The 24,674-nt window shown below is 39.2% G+C and overlaps 1 protein-coding gene across 1 annotated transcript in view; it reads left to right on the top strand.

Moving 5' to 3' along the window:
- Window positions 1-24,674, top strand: part of LOC124711881 (histone-lysine N-methyltransferase SETDB1-A-like) — a 228,766-nt gene that overhangs the window by 162,312 nt on the left and 41,780 nt on the right. The window contains exon 15 of the mRNA XM_047242122.1: window positions 10,553-10,730. Coding sequence (XP_047098078.1) covers window positions 10,553-10,730 — 178 coding nt within the window. The remainder of the gene's footprint in view (window positions 1-10,552; window positions 10,731-24,674) is intronic.

Below are 24,674 nucleotides of genomic sequence, written 5' to 3'. Positions count from 1 at the left end.
GCCAGATCAGTCAATCATCCAGACTATTGCCCCTGCAACTAGTGAAAAGGCTGCTGCCCCTCTTCAGGAACCACACATTTGTCTGGCCTCTCAACAGATACCCCTCCGTTGTGGTTGCACCTACGGTATGGCTATGTGTATCGCTCGCTGAGGCACGCAAGCCTCCCCACCAACAGTAACGTTCATGGTTCATTTGGTGGTGGTGGTGGGGGGGGGGGGGGGGGGGGGGTTGAAAGATAAGATATTCATAATTGAATGTTACCTTTGCTTAAAATGCAGCGTAAATGTATATGTACGATATCTGTACGTATGTTAGAATTTTTAGTACAAATCTGTTCCAATACAACAAAAGTTTGGAAGTTGACAGAATTCAATGTTTTTTCCTCCTGTTTCACAGATTTGTCAATTTTCAAGCAGAGCATTAAATTGTTGTAGAGGTCAGTTCATAGTCTCTTGCATATCCCTTCCACTAGTGCCATGAGTCAAATGTCACTTGACTGTTTGACCAAGGCCAGTGATGTATCGAGTGGTTCGGTGTGTAAGGAAATCTCGAGCCTGGTCAAGAGAAAGTGTTGTGTTACCCTTTGGGATTGTTCAAAATAAATTTGTATGAAACCTCAACAGCCAAAGCTTCATCTATAGATGTAAGACAAGCCCTATATTAATGTATTAAGCATTTTAAAAACATTGATCTCAGAAGGGAATATAAGACAGCCCATATTTTTCAAATGACAAATTGGGGAAAAACATTGTCTTATCATCATAGGGTAAATACAGTAAATTGCTCATATCATAAATGGTTATATAAGCCATTCACATTCAAAATGCATCTTTTGCTTGCTGGCTCTATTTGTTGGTGGCGCATTGTGCCTGCACTAACAAGTGCTCTAATTGTACGAATAGTGTAGCTGCAGTAGGAGGTCATCTTTTGGGGTTTTAGTTTGTGGGTTACAGTGTAAAGAGTGTACATTGGTGTCGTGATGCAAATTAGTTTCACAAATGTTGCCAAACTGTTAGCAGCAAAGTTGCGACTTGCAGAATATGGAAATGTAATCAGAGTAAGGGATATGGAGTTTTTGAATATCTTATTTAGGATAAAAAGTAACAATTACAATGGAGATGACACAGAACTGCAAGAAAATGTGCTAGACGGGTATAGTTATTTTGGACAGGAAGACACCCTATCTGAAGTTGTCTCATCCAGAAGTACAAGACTTGGCTATCTTCAGCTGTCACTGAGTGTGAACCATTTTCACCCAAAATGCTGAGGGCCAGTATATTGTAAGACATTGATGACGTGCAGGAAAAAAAATACAAAGACTATTACAGTTGTAGCTTCAACTCCTGTAGCAAACTTCCAAAGTGCTGTAAGTGCATATGAAGTAAATCAAATTACAAGGTTATTAGATTATGTGACTAGGAGAAGGTGAGATCGAGCTTACTTCAAGGGAAATGGACTGTTGCAATTAAAAACTTGAAAGGAGTATGTAAATTCACAATTTGATAGGGCTAGACCTTATGGATCTCCTGTTCACTGGTGGCATATGTAAGTGTCAAAGTGGTTGACCTGGACAATTTCAGAACTGTGATTACTTTCATCAACAAACTTAATACTGAATACAGCATTTCTTCCAACCATATTCCTACATTTGCCACATACACATATAAGGACCTACAAGATCATCATATTATTCATCAGAAGTCTTAAGGGTGTGTGGAGGATGTGAAGAAATATGTAACAGAGTGGAGTGTGACACAGAAAATGTTTGGAACAGTGACCAATGTCAATTCAGTTATGAAATGTCTTCATTGTGAACACTCTCTTATAGAGGAGAGAAAAATACAGTTGGTGTGTTGCAGTCTGTACACACACCTGTACAGTTGATGGGATTTTACAGTGAGGGGTGCATTAATTAACAAGCTCTATAACTAGTTTAGAGGTTCACAAAGCACTTTTGACCCAAATGTTTCAAAGAAGCACATAAGTATGGAGGCAAGTAAAGTGTAAACACAATGAAGAAACATATGAGAATTTTTCTAAGTACAGTCTTTAGTGAAATGCATACAACAATGCGCAGAGCCTGTTGCTGAGTGATCTTGAGCAGGCCATAAAGATGTGTGTCCTCTATCACATGAAAGTTTTTCACACAAGGATATTACACTCAAGATATTGCTACAAAGACAGCAAAATATTGCCAAAATCTTGATGTGTACTTCTTTGGCAATAAAAGCCCTACACAAGAAGCATAATTAATTTATAGTTGAGTTAACCTAAGTTAATCCCTGACAGTTGCAGTGGGCTGGGTGTGGCAGCTTCTCGCACATACGTCAGGCAATAATGTAACACAATTTTGTAAACGACTCTATGGCTACGCCTCAGTGTTTTCGCTCCTCTATAGGTGGATGCTATTTTCACCTTCGGCAGTTTGCGTATCACGACTGAAAGCCAGCAACAGTCAACCTTCTGCATCCATGTGCAAGCCTACGTTACAGTATGTTTGCCAAATGGTGGAGTCTTGCATTAGCATACCAATATTGTTATTTGAAAATGTAATTAGTGTGGTGTTTGATGTTAGTCTGTTTGAATGCAGAAGTGATGTTAATGTGAGGATATTGCTTTTGTTCAGTTACACTTTGATTTAACCACTTTATTGAAAGCCCACACGTGCACTTTGAAGACCAAATAGCTGTGCAGCACTGTCAAGTCTGTAGAAAAAGTTTCCCGTTTAGATAAAATAATTATTTTATTTTAAGTATAGGGAAATATAGCAATAACTCACACTCAAGTTTGTGAGGGATTGTTCACAAGGAATCAAAGAATAATGAACAATGCACTTCAGACAAGTGTTTATCATACAAGGATGTTAGGGATGCGAAATATCTACAGTGGTTCAATAGCCACATGCAGAAATTACTGTGATAAAATAAAGAGCTTCATCAGATATTTAAAGAAAGCCAAACCTTGTCAAAATTCATTTACCTTCTGCTCTGTCAACAAGCAGAAGGTGAATGAATCATAGTCATCTGCCAAGTAGCTTGTTAATCATAATGGCATGAAAACAGAGGATAACAAAGAAAAGAATAAAATAATTACTTCTGCCTTCCAAAGCTGATTATGTAAAGGTTGTACTATGACTCCTCCTTTATAGCAGTCCCAGTGTTGCACATTAGATTCGTCCTATCCATATTTTCTTATGATCTCTGTTGGTTATGGTTTTGCCACAACTGTAAGGTTGAAACTTGGGTTGTAATTGCACCAAATTCCTTGGCTTGATGATGCTTTTCATGTAAACTCTAAATGGTCATAAATCAGGCTGTCTTACCAGCTGGATTATAAGCTAACGAAACAATACTGGCAGACTTATACAATGTTAGTGCCAATAGGACATCGATAAAAGTGCATTGTTATGCAGTAAAATGCCTTGTTGCCAGTTTCAGCTTCAGACACTAGTTGCATTGTTACATATGTGCTTAATGTTTGCACAGCAATTGTTTGTAAAAAGACAAGGTAGTAGATGGTATAAGCTGCACTGTCACTTATCAGGGGTGAAATTTGGATAAAAAGTGTAAGCCCCACCCTAACTTATCTAAGGTGAAATTTGGAGAAGAAGTGTGTCATATATTTGGGTCAGCATGATACATGAGGAAAAGAAAGATACCAAAGATCGAGTCCTGAGGTACACCTTGCACTACTGTTTCACTGGTGGATAGAAAGCTTACAATTTTTTCATGTGATTTGCATCTCAATTCAGTGCATTGTTTACAATTCAAGAGGCATGTTGCTATAAGATGCATGGATGGTGTCCCTATACGATATGACTTCAGTTTTTGTAGAAGTAAGCTATGGTTTACTGTGTCAGATGCTTTTGTCAGATCTAGAAATATAGCTGCATTTGTGTCCTCTGCTGCAACACGAAGTGCACTTCATGGAAGAACTTTGTAACTGCTGTGGTCTTGCATAGCTCTTTTCTAAAGCAATGCTGAGAATCTATAAGCAGTTTGTGTTTTCATGAAAAAGGAACTTAGCTGGGGTGGGATAATAATTTCGAATATCTTACTAAAGGTGGGAATTAGTACTTCCCATTTTGTGCACTACTTTCACAATACTCATTCTGAGTACAGTTGGATACATGTTTTCTCTAATGCTGCAATTAATCAGATAGGTAAGAGACTTTTAGATTTCTTTTAAGCACTCCTTAGTAATTGCACTGGATATGCCATCCCATCCAGATGAATTTTTTTTCTTTAGTATGCATATTACCTTGTCAACTTCATGCTCATACACTTTCATAAATTCAAAATTGGTACATTCAGTTAGGTGGCTTAGAGTCATATGGTGTGCGTCTGTAGTGTGGATTGAATAGTCAGTGGGAGTAGTGAAATAGTTATTAAAATATTGCATATAGTATTTTGATTTTTTACTGTATTACCATCCTGACTTAATGCTGAATGGTTCCATGTTCACCATTTGAGACCTTTACAGGATTTGTCAATTAACTCCTAGGAAGCTTTAGTTTTATCATCAGAGTGCTGTATTCCTTTGCTGTTACTCTGCTTCCAGAAGTCAGCAATTTCAGTTTAATAGTTTTCTTTGCCCTATTGTATTTCTGTTAAAAGCCCGTAGTGTAGCTTTATACAGTAGGTTTAGATCATATATACTCTGCCTGAGCCCAATCAGACTTGGTGGGATCTGCAGTCGTAGATTACCTCCATTTTAGCAGTGCTTAACTACCTTTCGAGTTTCTCTGACAAGGCAGCAATAGTTATAATGTTGCAATAGAGTTGTCATCAATCCCTTTCACCTGGAACATAGATCCCATTTCTCCTGTGCTAGTTTGTCTTTAAAGGCACTAACATCTGATAATTTCTGCAGAACAGTCTTTGTTCTTTTTGGCACAGCTGAATTTATGTACTCTGTCACCTACAAAAGTGGTCAGAGTAATGAAAATCTAGGCTACTTTAATTTACCTGTAATATTTCTATTGTTTAAAACATAATATATTCTAGTAGAATAAGTGTCCATTACTTTAGTATCTGAGCTTGCCATATTTACAACATTATGCTAACTTAATACATCAGTGAGCTTAAAATTTATTGTACTATTAGAATTTGCATCTGTGCTAAAGTGACCAATTACAGAAAGATCTTTAGAACCAGTCTAGCCAGCTATCCTACTAAGCCTATCCATAAAGTACGTTACATCTGTGTTTGGTGGGTGATAAGATAACTCAATCACTTTATGCTTAGCTAATTTGAAATTGTTCATGTGGAGCACACCATCATATCATTTTTACCGGACATACTGTGGTGTGGTGTGGTGTTCAAGAAGAGGTTTTTTTTTTAGCTACTATACATTTACTAACATAAATTTCTGCACTGCCACCAGTATTATTCCTGCAATAGCTATTTGCTAACAAGTAACCGTCTATTCTACAAAAATTAAAGTGTAAAACCTTTTTGGTTCAAAATCTTAAGTGTCTCGAAGTTCTTCACCAATTTATTTGAAATTTTGGTACAATAGTGCATTCAAATATGTGATCATTTTTATACACGCTGGTCAGAAACAGTCTGAAAACCTTGTAAGGGTGTTGCAGAGTAGGTTGTGCTGATGAATAATTGTTAATAAGTAATTAAATGTGTTACACCATTTGAGCTCATTAGCATCGAAGTTAGCCAGTCAGACCATTGTGTGCACATATTCAAGCATACCGTCAGATGCAATTAGTGTCAGTTGTTCTCATAGCGTAGGTGATAGTGCTTGAGATGGCTCAGCCTTTGTTCAGGTTCACTCCTTGCTACCATCCCACATCCAATTTTTGTATCACTCTCTTCTTTGGTTCTAGGAAACCAAACAAAGAAAGCTGCTGCAATTTGTGGGTGAAACAGCCTGATTGGTTAACTTCAGTGTTAATCAACTCGAAAACTGTGCAGTTTATTGAATTTTTTTCTCAACAATAATTTCTCAGCACAGACTACTCCGCAACAGCCTTACAGATGTTTCATACTTTTTCAGACTATCCTGTATACCTACTGAAGTGCGGAAAAAGTTATCAACTGATTTACTTCATATTTTTTCATGATACTCTAATGAACTTTGGAATAGACATTGGCTATATATTTTTAATATATGCAGTATATAAATATATATGTAACATATAAAGGGGAAACATTTTGACCAAAAAACTTGAAAAGTTCTTGACCAATTCACTTCAAATTTTTATGGGACTCGCTTACAAACATTCATAGGGACATATACTGCATACTTTTTTTAAACTACAAGTACAGTTTTTCTCTTAAAACCGACTGTAAGAAAGAAAATGCTGTACTTTACTCTGCCATAGATATGTGTATTTTAACTATCATAGTAAGGCATTTAAGTCATAAGAAAAATTGTTTCTCCCATACATATTCTTTCTTGTTACATGTATTTTTGAACAAAAATTGTATATCCTACGCAACACTGTGCTGTTTTGTTTTCTACCTCGCAGTCTGTTTTCACAGAAGACAAAAAAGTTGTTTGAGGGTTGTTCAAGAAGTATCAGAGTTCTATGTATAAAAGCAGTCTTTATTCAGGTACAGTTGTTTGACACTAGTTCCCTTCAAAGTAGCCCCCTTCAGTTTCTGTGTGCGTCTCCGAATGCTGCCACTGCTGGAAGCATCGTTGGAAAGCCTCATTTGCTGTGGTGTGCAGCTATGGTCTGCATAATGTCTTGTCTGTTCTGAAATCTAGCCCCATTCAAACAAAGTCTTTTTCAGTTTAGGGAAAAGCCAGAAGTCACTCGGTGCTAGGTCAGGGGGATAGAGAGCTGATAAACCACAACTGTGTTGTGTTTGGCCAAAAAATCGTGAATTAATTGAGAATGATGAGCAGGTTTGTTATCGTGGCAGAGGTGCCAATTGCTTGCTACCCACAAGTCCAGGCATTTGCATTGCACTGCTTCACAAAGGCAATGCAGAGCCTCTTGGTAGTACTCCTTATTGACATTAATACCTTCTGGGATGTACTTGTGATGGACTACACCATTGGAGTAAAAAATAATGGTCAACATTACGTTCACATTACTGTGGACTTGCCTTGCATTTTTGGGTCTCTAGGATGTGGATGCTTTCATTGTGGTGACAGAACTTTGTTTCTGGGTCATACCTGTTCGAGGACTCATCACCAGTGATCACTGTGTTAAGAATGTTGGGGTTACTGTTTGTAGTATCAAGGTCTTGTGTGATTTCCAAACAAAGTTACTGCTGCTGATTTGTTAACAACTATGGGACAAATTTTGCTGAGAACCTCCTGAGGTCCAGCTGTTCCATTAAAATGGAATGTATGAATCCAATACTAATTTTAATCTCATCCGCAAGTTCTCTGATCATGATTTGTGTATCGTGTATCACCAGGGTCCTTATGTGATCAGTAATACCCTGATTTGTGGATGTTGAGTGCCTGCCTGAATGTGCTTTACTCTTCACTTATGAGTGGCCATGTGTGAAGCAATTGTACCACTTCTTTATCTGTGTTGTACCCATTGCTTCATCCCTAACACTTGTTGAATCTTGCAGATAGTTTCAACTTGAGAATCATCAGGCATAAAACAAAACTTGATACAATTACATAATTCCACTTTTTCTGTCCTTTTCCCACAACACAAAATCTGAAGAGTACCACTAGCATGTGTTCACTTGTCGACGGCTAGCCAGTGACTAGTTGCTTCTGAAGTCCCGAGCCCCCCTTCCTCGATTACTGATAAACTCTTTCCAAACTTAGCACCTCTGCATAGAGGGGGGAAAGGCAGAGATGGACAGAGAGTGGGGGAGGAAGAGATGGAAAGAGGAGGGGGAGGAGAAGGAAATGGGCAGAGGGCGATGGAAGAAGAGGAGGAGGGGGAGGAGGAGATGTACAGAGAGAGGGAGAGATGGAGGTGGCAGAGAGAGTGAGGAGGAGGGTGATGGACAGGGAGAAGGGGGAGGATGAGTAGATGAACAAAAAGAGGGGGAACACGAGATGGAGACAGAGGGAAAAGGAGGAGACTATCAAACGCATCCAATTCCCACACATGATGTCCTCCTTGCGTGTCCAGTGACAGCGACTCCATCAGTCATTTAGTCCGTATTGTGGTGGGGCTCGGAAGTGGCTTGCAAAACTGAGCTTTGCTTTGAAGATCCATTTGCACAAAGTGCAATACAGTTGCCCAGTGGAGTTATACGTATAGGTGTAATTAGGCTTGGGCTTAGATTTGCTGAGCTTTCGTTTTTTGTCCAGGTTCCTTAGGTGGATATGCTCAGATTGTTCCACATTCTTGTGTACAGTTGAGCACCACTGTGATCGGTGCAATGCGAGCCCCTCTCAGCATTTGCTCGGAATGTCACAGGCTGTGAGGTGGCATTTGATGGTGTCTTTATATCGCAGGTGTTGGCCACCTTGCAGCCGCTTTCCTCACGAGAGTTCTGAGTAGAATACTGCTTTGGGAAGTCTACTGTAGTCCATGTGTATGATATGGCCACGCCATCTCAGTTGGTGTTTCATCTATTGGTACAGCTCCTGAGGCACTTCAAGTGTTAATGATATTCAAAGGTCTTATGAAAATACACTCCTGGAAATTGAAATAAGAACACCGTGAATTCATAGTCCCAGGAAGGGGAAACTTTATTGACACATTCCTGGGGTCAGATACATCACATGATCACACTGACAGAACCACAGGCACATAGACACAGGCAACAGAGCATGCACAATGTCGGCACTAGTACAGTGTATATCCACCTTTCGCAGCAATACAGGCTGCTATTCTCCCATGCAGACGATCGTAGAGATGCTGGATGTAGTCCTGTGGAACGGCTTGCCATGCCATTTCCACCTGGCGCCTCAGTTGGACCAGCGTTCGTGCTGGACGTGCAGACCGCGTGAGACGACGCTTCATCCAGTCCCAAACATGCTCAATGGGGGACAGATCCGGAGATCTTGCTGGCCAGGGTAGTTGACTTACACCTTCTAGAGCACGTTGGGTGGCACGGGATACATGCGGACGTGCATTGTCCTGTTGGAACAGCAAGTTCCCTTGCCGGTCTAGGAATGGTAGAACGATGGGTTCGATGACGGTTTGGATGTACCGTGCACTATTCAGTGTCCCCTCGACGATCACCAGTGGTGTACTGCCAGTGTAGGAGATCGCTCCCCACACCATGATGCTGGGTGTTGGCCCTGTGTACCTCGGTCGTATGCAGTCCTGATTGTGGCGCTCACCTGCACGGCGCCAAACACGCATACGACCATCATTGGCACCAAGGCAGAAGCGACTCTCATCGCTGAAGACGACACGTCTCCATTCGTCCCTCCATTCACGCCTGTCGCGACACCACTGGAGGCGGGCTGCACGATGTTGGGGCGTGAGCGGAAGACGGCCTAACGGTGTGCGGGACCGTAGCCCAGCTTCATGGAGACGGTTGCGAATGGTCCTCGCCGATACCCCAGGAGCAACAGTGTCCCTAATTTGCTGGGAAGTGGCGGTGTGCTCCCCTACGGCACTGCGTAGGATCCTACGGTCTTGGCGTGCATCCGTGCGTCGCTGCGGTCCGGTCCCAGGTCGACGGGCACGTGCACCTTCCGCCGACCACTGGCGACAACATCGATGTACTGTGGAGACCTCACGCCCCACGTGTTGAGCAATTCGGCGGTACGTCCACCCGGCCTCCCGCATGCCCACTATACGCCCTCGCTCAAAGTCCGTCAACTGCACATACGGTTCACGTCCACGCTGTCGCGGCATGCTACCAGTGTTAAAGACTGCGATGGAGCTCCGTATGCCACAGCAAACTGGCTGACACTGACGGCGGCGGTGCACAAATGCTGCGCAGCTAGCGCCATTCGACGGCCAACACCGCGGTTCCTGGTGTGTCCGCTGTGCCGTGCGTGTGATCATTGCTTGTACAGCCCTCTCGCAGTGTCCGGAGCAAGTATGGCGGGTCTGACACACCGGTGTCAATGTGTTCTTTTTTCCATTTCCAGGAGTGTATGATGAATTTTTTTAGGACAGAAATATTCACAATTGTATCTTAGTGCATGAGAATACATCCATTCATTACTAGAAGCACCACCACCATTTTGACATATGCAACACCCATTATTGTATCATATAGACAAAGTGTTTCATTCAGAATTAATCTCACTTTACTGGGAAATATGAAAGACTGTTGAAGTAAGCTTTGTCTTTATTAAAATATTAAAGCCTCTAATATGTTTCTCATGCTACCTGTGTTTAATATTAAAATGTTAAACCCTATAATATGTTTCTTATGCTACTTGTATTTGAACAATGCTTCATTCCAAGTGAAAGGCATAAGCAGAGTTAGAGTAGTAAGGGCCACTGAAATTCATGAATGTCTCTCTTCTTCACGTTCTCAGTTATCTCCCCCAGTCCCCCTTTTTTATTCATTGAATCTTGAATTCTTTTAATGTCATATCTTGGTTTTCATTTAATTAATTTCTCATTATTGTTATTGTTGTTATTATTATTATTATTATTATTATTATTATTATTATTATTATTATTATTATTTTCAGGTGTAAATGCTCATCAACTTGCCTGAACAGGCTGGTTCAACTTCCCATGAAGTGCAAGATTCAGGTTTTCATGACACCTAACCGTGGATGGGGAATACGTGCTCTCCATGACATACCAAAAGGCAATTTCATCTGTTTATACGCTGGGCATGTACTTCCAGAAAAAGTGGGAGATGCCGTAAGTAACGTGCTCTTAAATCTAAAACAGAATCATTTTCAAACACTCTTGTAATGCATCTTTCAGGTACTTATTCTGAGTACTGTGTGCGTGTGTGTGTGTGTGTGTGTGTGTGTAGAGAGAATTGTTGTTGCTGTTGTTTTTTGATGATAATGTTTTTTCAGGCAGTAGCTGTGCGTTGAACACACTGAAAAATTACTTTTTATTTTGGCTCTAATGTCACATTTTTTACATGTAATAACAAGTTTGATTATACTTCCTTCATACAACATAGTTCAGAGCCACCGAAAGCACGTAGCTGCAGAAATAAGGAAAATGGACTTTTACTACATACCAGTAATTAACTATTTACTGGAAGAAATGATAAGGGCATTTATAGTTCAGTAAAATAATTTTGTGTGACTTACGTTTCAGTAAGCATCTCAAGGAAGAGAAGTGATTGGCTGCAAATCACTTCTCTTTCCTGATGTGCTTACAGAGTCTTGCGGGGTGTAGCAGATTGTGCGGGTGTTGAGAGAAGAGACAAATTTAGGTTAATTTTTGTGTTATCTGTTCTGCCACTATAAAAGTAATCACATGGAAAAAAATCAAAGCTACATCTGATCCGGTAGTTAGTATTTTTGTAAACATTTCCACTTCTGTACAGATAATTGAAAACTATTGTTTTCACATTCACAATGCCTATCAAGCAATTGGAAAATAACTATTCAGTTAAAAAAATTCTACTCCTTTGCATCTTATAGTGTGGAATTGCAGCTGTATAATGAACTAGGTATATTTTCGTTATTGGCCATAGTAGTTATGAGTGTGGTAAATTAAGAATTGCGCCACACTTTGCTGAAAGGAGAGCAATATCACACTCCAATCTGGTGGAAATATTTTTTACAGAGTAGTGGTATTCCAGTTTACATCACACTTGAAGCTGTTTTCACAGAAAAAGAAGGAAAATTCCCAAAAAATCAGACCAAATCTTTTCATGTCAGTGTTCATTACTCGACAGCTACAAGAGGACTGAGTGGCAGATAGGCTCAGTTAGAAGTAATCTGTTGGATATTATTCAGCCATCAGACAAATTTCTCATCAGATGAAGAAAAACACACAAAAGCACATGCGTGTGCGACTCTCAGTGAAGTCAAAGGAACACAATTTCTAATTTCTTTCATAAAAAGTTTTGTCCATTTTATTTTATTTTTAATTTTTAACAGCAACCTTTGTCCATGACTGACTTTTTCAGCTTTATGTGGAGCTGAGTTAACTTAGACTATGAGTTAAAGAAATGAATCTGTTTTTATAATTTTTAGTGTGCACATCCAACGTCCTGACTGTCTGGCATTAATCATGTTTTCTAAAGCTTGAATGAAATGGAAATAAACTTGGCATTAGACCCATAAAAGCATAGCGCAGTTCCTAAATTGTGTCATGTTATTGTAATGTATAAATTAATGTTGCATTACACACCACATTAGTATTAGCCCATTAAAGCAGAAGGCAGTTCAGGAAATTTAGACTTTAATAGCAAGAGGATCTTTGATAAACATTCATTCAGGGGAGCTTATAGCCCTTCAAAAAACTGTACATTCAGTGAAGTACATCATTAATTAATATAACTTACGTGATGATATGATAATTTAAATCATGCCTTCAAAATATTCAGTACACGCTGATTTATTTCCACTATTAAAAACAGATCGCACCTTTACTATGAGGTCTTAAACAGACGAAGCAAACACTGGAAGTAAGTAAGCGATCAAATGAAAATTAGTTTTATTAGATTTTTCTGTCAGCAAGTGGAAGCAATTAGCAGTGTGCAATAGAAAAGTTTTAACTGAGCATGGCATCTTTGGTTCACTTACCTGCAAAGGATATCTGTTATGGGTGCACAAAGTTTGTATTCACATTCGCAGATAAACTGAAAGCTCTAATAATATACTACAAGTGTTAATCCATCTCTGTTCAGAAGGTATAAGAGATGTGAAAGTAAATCTTGAGCACTCTTGTTTGACATGGCTGTGATGATAAACTTCAGAAAAATCGGATATTATTATTGTGGACATCTTGTTCATCTAACATGAAAAGACACAAATTCCTAATAAAATTAAACTGGTGCTTGAACTTATCCCAGCAGGAACTACACTGGCTTGTTCCGGATATGCCCAGCAGAAAGTACACTCTGTCTGCTGTCCCCTTTCACTGTCATTGCTCTGTGAGAAATGACACTGGAGTGTTGACAAGTCTCATAAATGCAGTGGAAACTCATACAGGCGAGTCATGGCAGGCTCGCCTGGCCCCATTGCTCATCGTGACTGCGAGTACGACTCAAGGCAGTAATGAGCTACGAGCAAGCCTGAAGGCTGGGGTGACCAACTCTAATGACTTGGAAGAAGCACAGATATAAGAAAATGATATCTAACGTGATTCCACACAGCAATGTATATTCTTTAGAAAGATGCTATCATTAATATACTTGAAGCTGATACATGCATTAAGAATACATGGTAAAAGCTTTTTGAGTTTTAGATGTCTTACAAAGGGAAGCACATAGACGTATCTAAAAAGAAAGTGCCTTAGTTCCTGTATCAGCCTTTCCATTCATGTGTATCTTGGACATGGTTCTTCACATATTATCATTTCTGACATTTTTCTTTGGTATACTTGTTCATTAAATATAGACTATTAACAGTTATTAATCTATATATTCTTGACAGTGTTAACTATATATTTCCTGAACTATCAAATTTAGATGTAACTAATCAAAGGCACAACTACAATACAAGAATCTGTACTTCTCTGCTCTTACCATAAAACAGATTAGCAAAAACTAACAATAGTCATAAGTACATGGCAATTAACATAATAACAAATTGTCTAAACATGCTGCAAGCAAGCCAATCAAAGTATTTAAGGAAAAGTTACACAACTTCTTGTTAACTAATCCAGTCTGTTCATTAGAAGAATCTTTATAAATGCCCAATATCAACTTAAATATGCAAAAATGTATTTTATAAAATTAATATGTTAAGTGAACTGACGAAGTCTGTTGCATGTAATAATGCTGAATGACTAATAAAGAATCTGAATCTGAAAGACACTTAGCACCTGAATGCTCACCACTTTCCTCTGTCTTGTGCCTCTCCCTTAATCTGCTGGTAACTTTGACCATTTTTAGTTCACCCAACACTTCAAGTCATCTTCTACCTGCTGTCTTTCCTTCAGGTACTCTTTGTTGCGGCTCTTCATTGAAGGCGATGTCCTTGCAGTGCATGTCCTAGCCAAGATGTTTTTCTCATTCTCATCAGTTCCACTAGCTTTCTTTCCTCTCCTATTCTTAAAATTACCTCTTCATTCATCATTCTCTCACACAGTTCAACTTTTACTAACTTTCTTCACAACCACATTTTAAAACTGTCCAAGTATTCTTCCTCTTTCCTTTTGAATGTCCATTATTCACTGCCATTTGATACTACACCCCAACCAAATATCTTTCTTAATTCTATCAGTATTGTTTTTGCTGTCAAGGAACCTGGCATATTTTTAAAACCTTTTACCCATAAATATTTTGCTTCTTATTTCATCATTTGAATTTGCTGCTTTTGCATAGGTCATGTTTCTTCTTATTTCCTCCACATAGCTTCCATCTTCTGTCACCAAACTCTCAAATGTCTAAAAGATTTTACCTGTTCCAAGGTCTTTCTTTGTTATCATGTTTTCACAGACCTCATACTTGCTGATTCTCAACACTTTGGTCTTTCTTACCGCTGTCCTCATTCATTGCTCTTTTTCCCCACTTTTACATACCTCTCCATCATAAACTGTTTTTCTTCTGATTCAGTCAGTATTACTTGATCATCTACAAACTTAATTCTCTTTATTGTTTCTCATCCTACTATTATGCCTTGTACTTTTCTAAAGCTTTTTCTGTTAGTTTCTCAGCATAAATACTGAAAAGCTTTTATAACAGTCAACATTTAGCCTTGAAACAAATTATATCTATATGTTGCCATAACTAGGTAATTTCAGTCATATGGACATTAGCAACAGAAACATGCACCATTATGTGTGGGTTCTGAGAAACACCCTGCACAGCAATATTTGGTTTGATGGCACCCTGGGTCATTAATTTTGTATGTTTCATAGTGTTTCTCTGTATGTGGATGTTGATTGAATCACAGTGGAGACATCATTGCTTCTGGATGGGGTAATACTGGTGGAGGGCTGCATTTAGCTTCACTGCTGTTCTTAATGTTTTCTCCGTGCAACAAATCCCCATCTTGGAGTTGCACCGGTCTCCATGGAAGTGGGGGAAATACTATATTCTGTGCTACATTTGTAATGGTTTCATTTGCCAACAAAATGAAATTATTTGAATGCTTGTATCAGCTCCATACAGACCGTTCTAGCTGAGCAGGTTAAATAAAATAAATTATTTTATTAGTATAGAGCAAGAATCATGGAATGTCCAGTGTAATTTTTCACCATGCAAATGGTGTGTCCCTTTGTGAAATACTTCAACAGTGTGCTGTAAGTTACGGCATCTTACTTCTTGAATAAGAACAAAACCAAACGTTTGCTGAACTTTGTATTGCATAAAAATCATAAGTTCTATAGTGGAATGTTATGACAGACATCATTAAAATATCATTGGGGAGAAGTCCTAAGTGAAGTCATAAATAGCCATCTCATTAAAGGATCCCATTTGAAATCCAAACTGGTTGACCAAATATACCATTATCTCACAGCAGATTTCACAACCCTTGTGTACATCACATTTTCAAAAAAAAAATGGTTAATACTACGAGGGGAGAGAGAGAGAGAGAGAGAGAGAGAGAGAGAGAGAAACAGAAACAAGTGGTAGTTAATGACAACCATGAAGTCACCTTCATTATATTGAAGTCGAACAATGCTATGTTTCTGTGAGTTTGAGGAAATACCCTCCATTGATGATATGAAAGTATAGGGAGTGGATCTCGGGCCACACGTGGTCAAACACCTGTTGTCATAGATAGGAAAAGTAGGTCTTTTTTTAGGATAAATCCAGACAACAGGTCCCCTGCCGAAAGAGTATCTCCAGCACTTTAAAAAATACTGAAACAATCACTCACAAGACAGATTTTAACACCTCAAATATCACATATACCAGTCACAAAGAAAAACAAACCATTGGAATGAGTAACATGAGGCATTTCACAGACTTAACTATTCTCCATCAAAAAATGCAATCAATAAAAAATAAAATAAAACTATTAGAAGTTGAGCTCCATCTTTGAACTGCACAGTAGCTTGTATTACTGAGCACTGGTGTAGAGACAGAAATCCAACATGTAGTATTATCATTGTATGAAAAGGCAAGCCCTTACTGCAGAACTACTTCAAGAGGTGGAGGATCATGCATTTATATCAGAAAAGGAACACAGGTCAAATCAAGACATGACCTCAGTACAGTAAGTGAAGACAAACACTTTGAAATGTCAGCTATTGAATTAACAGGGTTTGATATCACCAAGAAATTAATCATTTTGTGTGTGTATAGATCTCCCAGTGGTAGTGTGGATACTTTTTTCAATAAGTTAACAGAGGTTCTAAATAAAGTCTCAAGTACAAAGGTCAACACAATTCTCTGTGGGGACATTAACATCAACACTAAATAAATCCAGCAGCACCTTCATAAACATCTTTCAAAGTTTTGACCTGTCACTATTGGTCAATAGTGCAATAAGAGTTCCTACGACGACTTCATCAGTAATTGACCTTGTTTCAAATCAAAATAAAAGATTTTTCAAAAGGACTAGAAGAACAAAGCTGGAATGAAGTGTATAAGGAAACCAATGTGAATATGAATTTCTCTAAATTCTCCACATTGTTTAAATTGAACTTTGAAAAGGCGTTTCCAAAAGTGTGCATGTCTATAGCAACATCTCACAAAAACAGATGGATGACGGCAGGTATTAAGAAGTCCTTCCAAACACTTAAACACGTCAGTTCCACGAAAAAGATTTGCAATGATCCAGAATTCTTAAGGTGCTGATTGCTGCAAAAAAAGTCATTTAATGACCAAATAATATCTAATGCAGAGAATAAAAGCAAAGCAGTCTGGTAATGTATTCAAGAGTGGTTAGCCATCTCAACTGTAATGGGATACTTAGTAAATCACAGTTTGGATTTCAAAAATACTGTGACAGTGATATACAGTTTCACTGTCCACATAATAGAGTCTTTAAGTAGTAAAATGCCACCCACATAAATTTTCTGTGACTTGTCCAAAGCATTTGATTGTGTGAACCATGACATTATGTCACAGAAATTGCAATTCTATGGCATAAATGGAATAGCATATGAGTGGTTTAAGCTATACCTACAGAACAGGAAGCAAAAAGTTTCCTTATATTGGTCAAGTGACTTAAATAAGTTTGCCACTTCATCTAACTGAGGTGAAATTACATTATGTGTTTCACAGGGTTCAATTATGGGTCCCCTTCTGTTCTTGATATATGTGAATGACCTCCCTTCCTATCTGAAACAGGAAGCTGAACTGACACTATTTGCTGATGATACAAGCATAATTATTAATCCAGTAAAAGAAACTCCAATTGAAAATGATACAAATAAAACAGTGCATCCAATTTTCTGCTGCAAAAAGTACAGTTTCTTCAATAAATATAACACATCAACAGAAGTCAGTAGACAGGGTAGAGCATACTAAGTTTTTGGGTGTACATATAGATGAGAATCTTAATTGGAAAATTCATATTTTGGATCTTCTAAAGCGACTAGGTTCAGCAACTTTTGCAATCAGAATAATTGCCAATTTTGAGGATATAGAAATTAGTAAGCTAACATACTTTGCATACTTTCACACTCTGATGTTGTATGGAATAATATTTTGGGGCAACTCAACATTTAGACAAAAAGTATTCACTGCTCATAAGAAAGTGGTTAGAATAGTGTGTGAGGTTCTTAGTAGCCCATCTTGTAGGCATCTTTTTAAAAGATCGGGAATTATTACAACAGCCTCACAGTACCTTGACTAACTAATGAAATTTGTTCTGAACAACATGGACCAGTTTAAAAACAACAGTGACATTCTTGATTATAATACCAGAAAAAAAGAAAGACTTACACTATCCTTTACTCAACCTATCTTTGGCACAGAAAGAGGTAAAATATGCTGATATAAAAATTTTCGACAAATTACCAGATGAAATAAAATGTCTGACAGACAACAGTAATTGCTTCAAAAATAAATTGAAATCATATCTCCTTGGCAACTCCTTCTATACCATAGATGAATTCTTGAATATGAATAAATAAATCTGTAAATATAGTATATGCATTTTGTGCCATTTAAGGGAATGGGGTAAATAATAGTACTAACTATCTAACTGGGATGTCATAAAAAGGGAATGGGGAGAGGCAAACAAATGCAGAATAACATACTGCTAAGGGAGGGGGATAAGGTAATAAATGATCCACAACACTTAGCAAACTATGTAAATGAGCATTTTTCAAATATTGCAGAGAAGTTACAGCAAAATTTCCCCCAAACAAATATAACAACTGTAAATAATGTTGCACTAAATACAATGATGTTACTTCCAACCACAGAGGATGAAGACAATAAAACTGTTCAAAAAATAAAAAATAAAAAAGTCAGTAGGCTTTGATGAAATACCAGTGTGTGTACTGAAACAATGCATAGGGATTATACAAGACCCCTTAACAAATATAATAAATGAATCCTTCACATCAGGGACATTTCCAGAGCAGTTAAAAAAGGCAAGTGTTGTACAGTTGCTTAAGAAAGGTAATGCAGAAGACGTAGAAAATTACTGGTCCATTTCCGTACTGTCACCATTCTCAAAAATAATAGAAGCAATTATGAAAGACATAGTAATGAATTACTTGAATAAATACAATCTTTTAAGCGAATCACAGTTTGGTTTCCGAAGTGGCAAAAATACAGTCAGCCATAGTAGAATTCACAAAAGTTGTACGTGATGCTCTTGATAAAGATGAGTGTGTCACAGACATATTTTGAATCTTTCTAAGGGTTATGATACTGTCGACCACAAGATGTTATTAAATAAATTAGAAGCATTAGGGATAAGGGAGGTAGCTAATGACTGGTTTAGATCATACCTAACAGATAGGGTACGAAGAGTGGAGATAACATATACTTCAAATAGATCTAAGCATTTAGTAAACCTATCAGAACCAAAATACATTAATATAGGGATTCCGCAAGGTAGCGTATTAGGACCAGTACTGTTCCTGATACACATCAGTGACTTTCCCAGTAGTGTTACTGACAGTGAAAAATTTCTCTTCGCTGTTGACAGCAATATTTATAGTCACTGAGAAAACAAGAGAACTTCTTGCCGAAAAAGCAAATGAAACTCTCAAGGAAGTTATGATTGTTCAATAAGCAGTAAAGCGACATTGAACATAAAGAAAACGAATGCCATGAATTTCAGTTTGAAGAAGATAAAATGACGATGTTAAATTAAATGTAGATGACACCTCTATAGACTGTGTAACAAATGCAAAATTTCTAGGAATGAATATTGATTATCAGTTGAAGTAGTGTGAACACACGAAGGTACTTGCATACAGAATGTCATCAGCATGTTATGCCCTTAGAATCCTGTCATCAGTGTGTAACATGCAGTGTCTTTTGGTTACATATTATTCATATGTACACTCAATTCTTAGCTATGGAATTCTTTTTTGGGGAACAAATGCACAAAATATGAACACAATTTTCAAACTCCAGAAAAGAGCCATAAGAGTAATAACCAAAAATACTAGTCAAGCTCATTGTAAAGATCTGTTCAAAACACTGGGGATTTTAACTGCTCCATGTGAATACATTTGCCAGTCAGTTGTACACATCAAAAATAACATTGGTAATTACTGCAAGAACAGCTCTGTCCATGACCATGCAACAAGTGATAGACTCAAATTACATTTACCAAGAAAAAATAAACATAAAAATCAAAACAACATTTTCTACCAAGGAATAAAACTGTACAATAAATTACCAAAAGAGATTAAAGAAATTGCAAAAATACACTTATTTAAAAAGGCAGCTAAAAAGTACCTGTTGTGCAATACATTTTATACATTGAAGGATTACTTAGCTAAAACAGAGTAGGGGTTTGATAAAAAATGTTATACAAATAAATAAATAATAATAATAATAAAATATACAACATTCCACATAAAACCTTCACATTATGCTTTTTTCCTTCTTTTTTCCTTTCTAGAAATACTTACCCCCAAGCTATGCATAGCACAATACTAATGGGAAGTTGCGGTACAGAAAATGCCCAGAGATCACCAGTGTGTGTGTGTGTGTGTGTGTGTGTGTGTGTGTGTGTGTGCGCGCGCGCGCGCGCGTGTGCGTGGGGGGGGGGGGGGGGGGTGAGTGAGTGAGTGAGTGAGTGAGTGAAGTGTTATGAAACAACGTGTATATAGTGTGTGCAGTGACTGATAGTGAGATACGAGTGAACAGTGTGGCATTACATTATTTAATAAATTATTTGTAAAAAAAAAGTATTGTATACGAGGAGTAAATCTCATTGTGGAGGGATGCTGACTCAGTTTTTCAGGATAGCAAATGGGAAGTTCCAGTACAGAAACTGGCTCAGAGATCACCAGTGTGTGTGTGTGTGTGTGTGTGTGTGTGTGTGTGTGTGAAGTGTTATACCTTTACTGAGAACCAATTGAAAGGCACAGTCTCAGTAAACAAATTTTTCTGCCATGTAGGTCGCCATCGACACTTTACCTAGAGAAAACCAAAATAATTAGCAGTGTCTAAAATTGTTGTTTTATCATATTCCGTTGTATGTCTGGTGGATGGGGGACTTTGTGGGTTTTAAAAGGTGTATATGGGTATGGTCTGACCTACATAAGCTATACCACATTGGCATGAAACTTTGTACAGGGTGAGTCAGGAGGTACATGCTCTTGGGGCAGGGAAGGGGGGGGGGGGGCATAATGGTATTAATGCTCCTGAACAAAAAGCTTCATAGAAACATATGTCCTATTCCAAATGGTTTCTTAGAGAGAACACATCTAATGTGCATTGTTATTTATTTTCTCCATTATTCAAACATTGTCATTGTTTATAGTATACCACAGTAGTGTAGAGGAAGTAGAGATGGATAGTTCCTTATAGGACACTTGTGGTCTTTCAAGTTGGAAAACTACCTCAAATAGGCCTGCAAAAACTACCTAAGGTACAATGCATGCATGTCACACGAGGTTTTCGATGTTCTTGTGACACTTCACACAAACTATTAGTCCTAGAAAAAAATGAATAGGACCTTTCTTGAAGAAATTTAATGTAATTTAATTTTGTACTGTGACACGTTTTCACTGACGGGTGCGGTATTCAAGTTATTCAAGAGAAATGTTCAAAAGTGATATTAAATATGTTCTATCTTGGAAACCATTCGGAACAGGGCATATGTGCATATGAAGGTTTTGCTCAGACTCACTAAGACTTATCAGCTCTCAAAGCATGTACCTTTTCTCCTGACTCATACTGAATACTCCAGCTTTCAGTATCAGTAAATTACCCTTCATCAATCCAAGGTGGTGTGTTACCTTAGATATTGAATGGAAAACCACTTTAAATTGTAATTTACAGAGAATCCTGTCTAGCTTGGATAATACATTGCTAACAAATAGCAGAAAAGCTGTGGAGTTTGCCATTGTATTAAGGGTGTTATTTTTGCCTTCTTGTCTGAATGCTGATTTCTCGCTTTAACTAATTATTCCCTGTTTATACAAATCACTTTATTATTATTGGTGTTTTGGGCCAACAAATGATCATGACTGCTGAAGAAAATTTATGTAGTGTGTGTGTGTGTGTGTGTGTGTGTGTGTGTGTGTGTGTGTGTGTGTGTGTGTGTGGTGCTTTTTTAAAAAAAGTGGGGACATGCTGGTGGAGGAATGCGTGTGGCTTGATTGCTGTTTTTTGTGTTCTCTCCAAACAGCGAATCCCCACCTTGGAGTTGCACCAGCCTCCATGGAGGAAGATAGCTGTGACAGTGGATGTAAAAGTTGTGGAATAAAAGAAGTTAGAGTTAGTAGGATATGCTATGAACTGTGACTCGAGTTGCAAATACACTCCTGGAAATTGAAATAAGAACACCGTGAATTCATTGTCCCAGGAAGGGGAAACTTTATTGACACATTCCTGGGGTCAGATACATCACATGATCACACTGACAGAACCACAGGCACGTAGACACAGGCAACAGAGCATGCACAATGTCGGCACTAGTACAGTGTATATCCACCTTTCGCAGCAATGCAGGCTGCTATTCTCCCATGGAGACGATCGTAGAGATGCTGGATGTAGTCCTGTGGAACGGCTTGCCATGCCATTTCCACCTGGCGCCTCAGTTGGACCAGCATTCGTGCTGGACATGCAGACCGCGTGAGACGACGCTTCGTCCAGTCCCAAACATGCTCAATGGGGGACAGATCCGGAGATCTTGCTGGCCAGGGTAGTTGACTTACACCTTCTAGAGCACGTTGGGTGGCACGGGATACATGCGGACGTGCATTGTCCTGTTGGAACAGCAAGTTCCCTTGCCGGTCTAGGAATGGTAGAACGATGGGTTCGATGACGGTTTGGATGTACCGTGCACTATTCAGTGTCCCCTCGACGATCACCAGTGGTGTACGGCCAGTGTAGGAGATCGCTCCCCACACCATGATGCCGGGTGTTGGCCCTGTGTGCCTCGGTCGTATGCAGTCCTGATTGTGGCGCTCACGTGCACGGCGCCAAACTCGCATACGACCATCATTGGCACCAAGGCAGAAGCGACTCTCATCGCTGAAGACGACACATCTCCATTCGTCCCTCCATTCACGCCTGTCGCGACACCACTGGAGGCGGGCTGCACGATGTTGGGGCGTGAGCGGAAGACGGCGTAACGGTGTGCGGGACCGTAGCCCAGCTTCATGGAGACGGTTGCGAATGGTCCTCGCTGATACCCCAGGAGCAACAGTGTCCCTAATTTGCTGGGAAGTGGCGGTGAGGTCCCCTACGGCACTGCGTAGGATCCTACGGTCTTGGCGTGCATCCGTGCGTCGCTGCGGTCCGGTCCCAGGTCGACGGGCACGTGCACCTTCCGCCGACCACTGGCGACAACATCGATGTACTGTGGAGACCTCACGCCCCACGTGTTGAGCAATTCGGCAGTACGTCCACCCGGCCTCCCGCATGCCCACTATACGCCCTCGCTCAAAGTCCGTCAACTGCACATACGGTTCACGTCCACGCTGTCACGGCATGCTACCAGTGTTAAAGACTGCGATGGAGCTCCGTATGCCACGGCAAACTGGCTGACACTGACGGTGGCGGTGCACAAATGCTGCGCAGCTAGCGCCATTCGACGGCCAACACCGCGGTTCCTGGTGTGTCCGCTGTGCCGTGCGTGTGATCATTGCTTGTACAGCTCTCTCGCAGTGTCCAGAGCAAGTATGGTGGGTCTGACACACCGGTGTCAATGTGTTCTTTTTTCCATTTCCAGGAGTGTATATTTGAAGTGCACTTATCAAGCAGACAGAGAATTGTCTGAAGTTGTTTCCTGAATGTAAAAAGTTGTTTAATTGATGTAGTTTATGAAAGAAGAAAATTGTCACATTCAGTAGCATGCGAGAGAAGTGGTCTGTTGTCAAATTTTCAGCATGCGATAGCACACCAAAAAGATGAAGAAGTCAACTATATGAGGCATACACTTTATAGCTGGATGCTGATTTAAAGAGAGAGAGAGAGAGAGAGAGAGAGAGAGAGAGAGAGAGAGAGAGAGAGAGTTTTCAAATCAAGACGCAGGTAAATAAAAAAAGGCTTTTTGACATTAGAAACCTACCGTACAGTTAACATGTGGTATTACACAGCAAAACTGTCACAGCAATCTCCAGAAGCATTTCACGAAGTAACCTGATTGCTTAGATGAAGTGCTCCAGATCTATTGATGAAGTCTGCCAAGTTAGATGTGGTGCGAACATTTTCAAACCATAATTAAATCATCTGCAGGCGCACCAGTATTGTTTAGAGTCACCCATAATGGTAGGCCTTCAATTAGGTAATGCATGGAATCCCATTATCTTCTTGATTTGCTCTCAGCAAAAACAACCAAGGGTCACAGTGAATGACAACTCACTGGATAGCTGAGTGTTGCAGTTCTGCCATGAAGAATGCTGCTGATTGACAGTGTGGTTTGTCTTGGAATTATGATCATGATGGATGTGCAAACATGTACAACATACTAATAAACTATGCCACATAGATAGATGATATCAGTCTTTGATGGCTCACCTGTAGATGCTGGCAGTTGCCCAGATGAAATACTGTGCTTGATAAAAGACGATGACTGACTGAACTCCTGAGAAATTGCAGTGTGTTCAGTGTGCTGAGAGAATTTCAAGATTCATGGTATGGTTTTTAATGGCAAAAGATCTCAAAGCTGTTAACATTCATCATGAAATTTGTGCTTTGTATGGACCAAATGTGATAGGTAAGGAACTTGTGCTTTGGTGTTGCCATTTGTTTTAGAGTAACAGAAGTGGTTGTCCTTCTGTAGTCAACAAAAAACTGACAGAAAATAGATAGAAAAAAGACTTGTGACCTAAAATTTCCCAGTATTTCAGCTGTCAGACTACTTTCTACAGATTTCCCTGAGAGTTTAAAATAAAATCCTACTAATATAAGTTCAATGTTCTTTGTGTTCCATAACACTGACCCAAAAATTGTAAAACTCAACAGATAACTGCTTCTTCAGATTTTCTCTTTTGTTACAACGTGGAAGGAGAAATGCTTGTGGCTGGTGATGTGACGATTTTCTATGCTCATACAGAAATAAAACAGCAGTCAACTAGACAGATTATAGCTATTATTTTTTGAATGCGAAACGATTCTTGTTAGTGTGT

The sequence above is a fragment of the Schistocerca piceifrons genome, chromosome 8 (genome assembly GCF_021461385.2).
Source record: "Schistocerca piceifrons isolate TAMUIC-IGC-003096 chromosome 8, iqSchPice1.1, whole genome shotgun sequence".
Lineage (NCBI taxonomy): Eukaryota > Metazoa > Arthropoda > Insecta > Orthoptera > Acrididae > Schistocerca > Schistocerca piceifrons.
The sequence above is the reverse complement of the archived record's forward strand: the minus strand, read 5'-3'. Positions and strand labels throughout refer to the sequence as shown.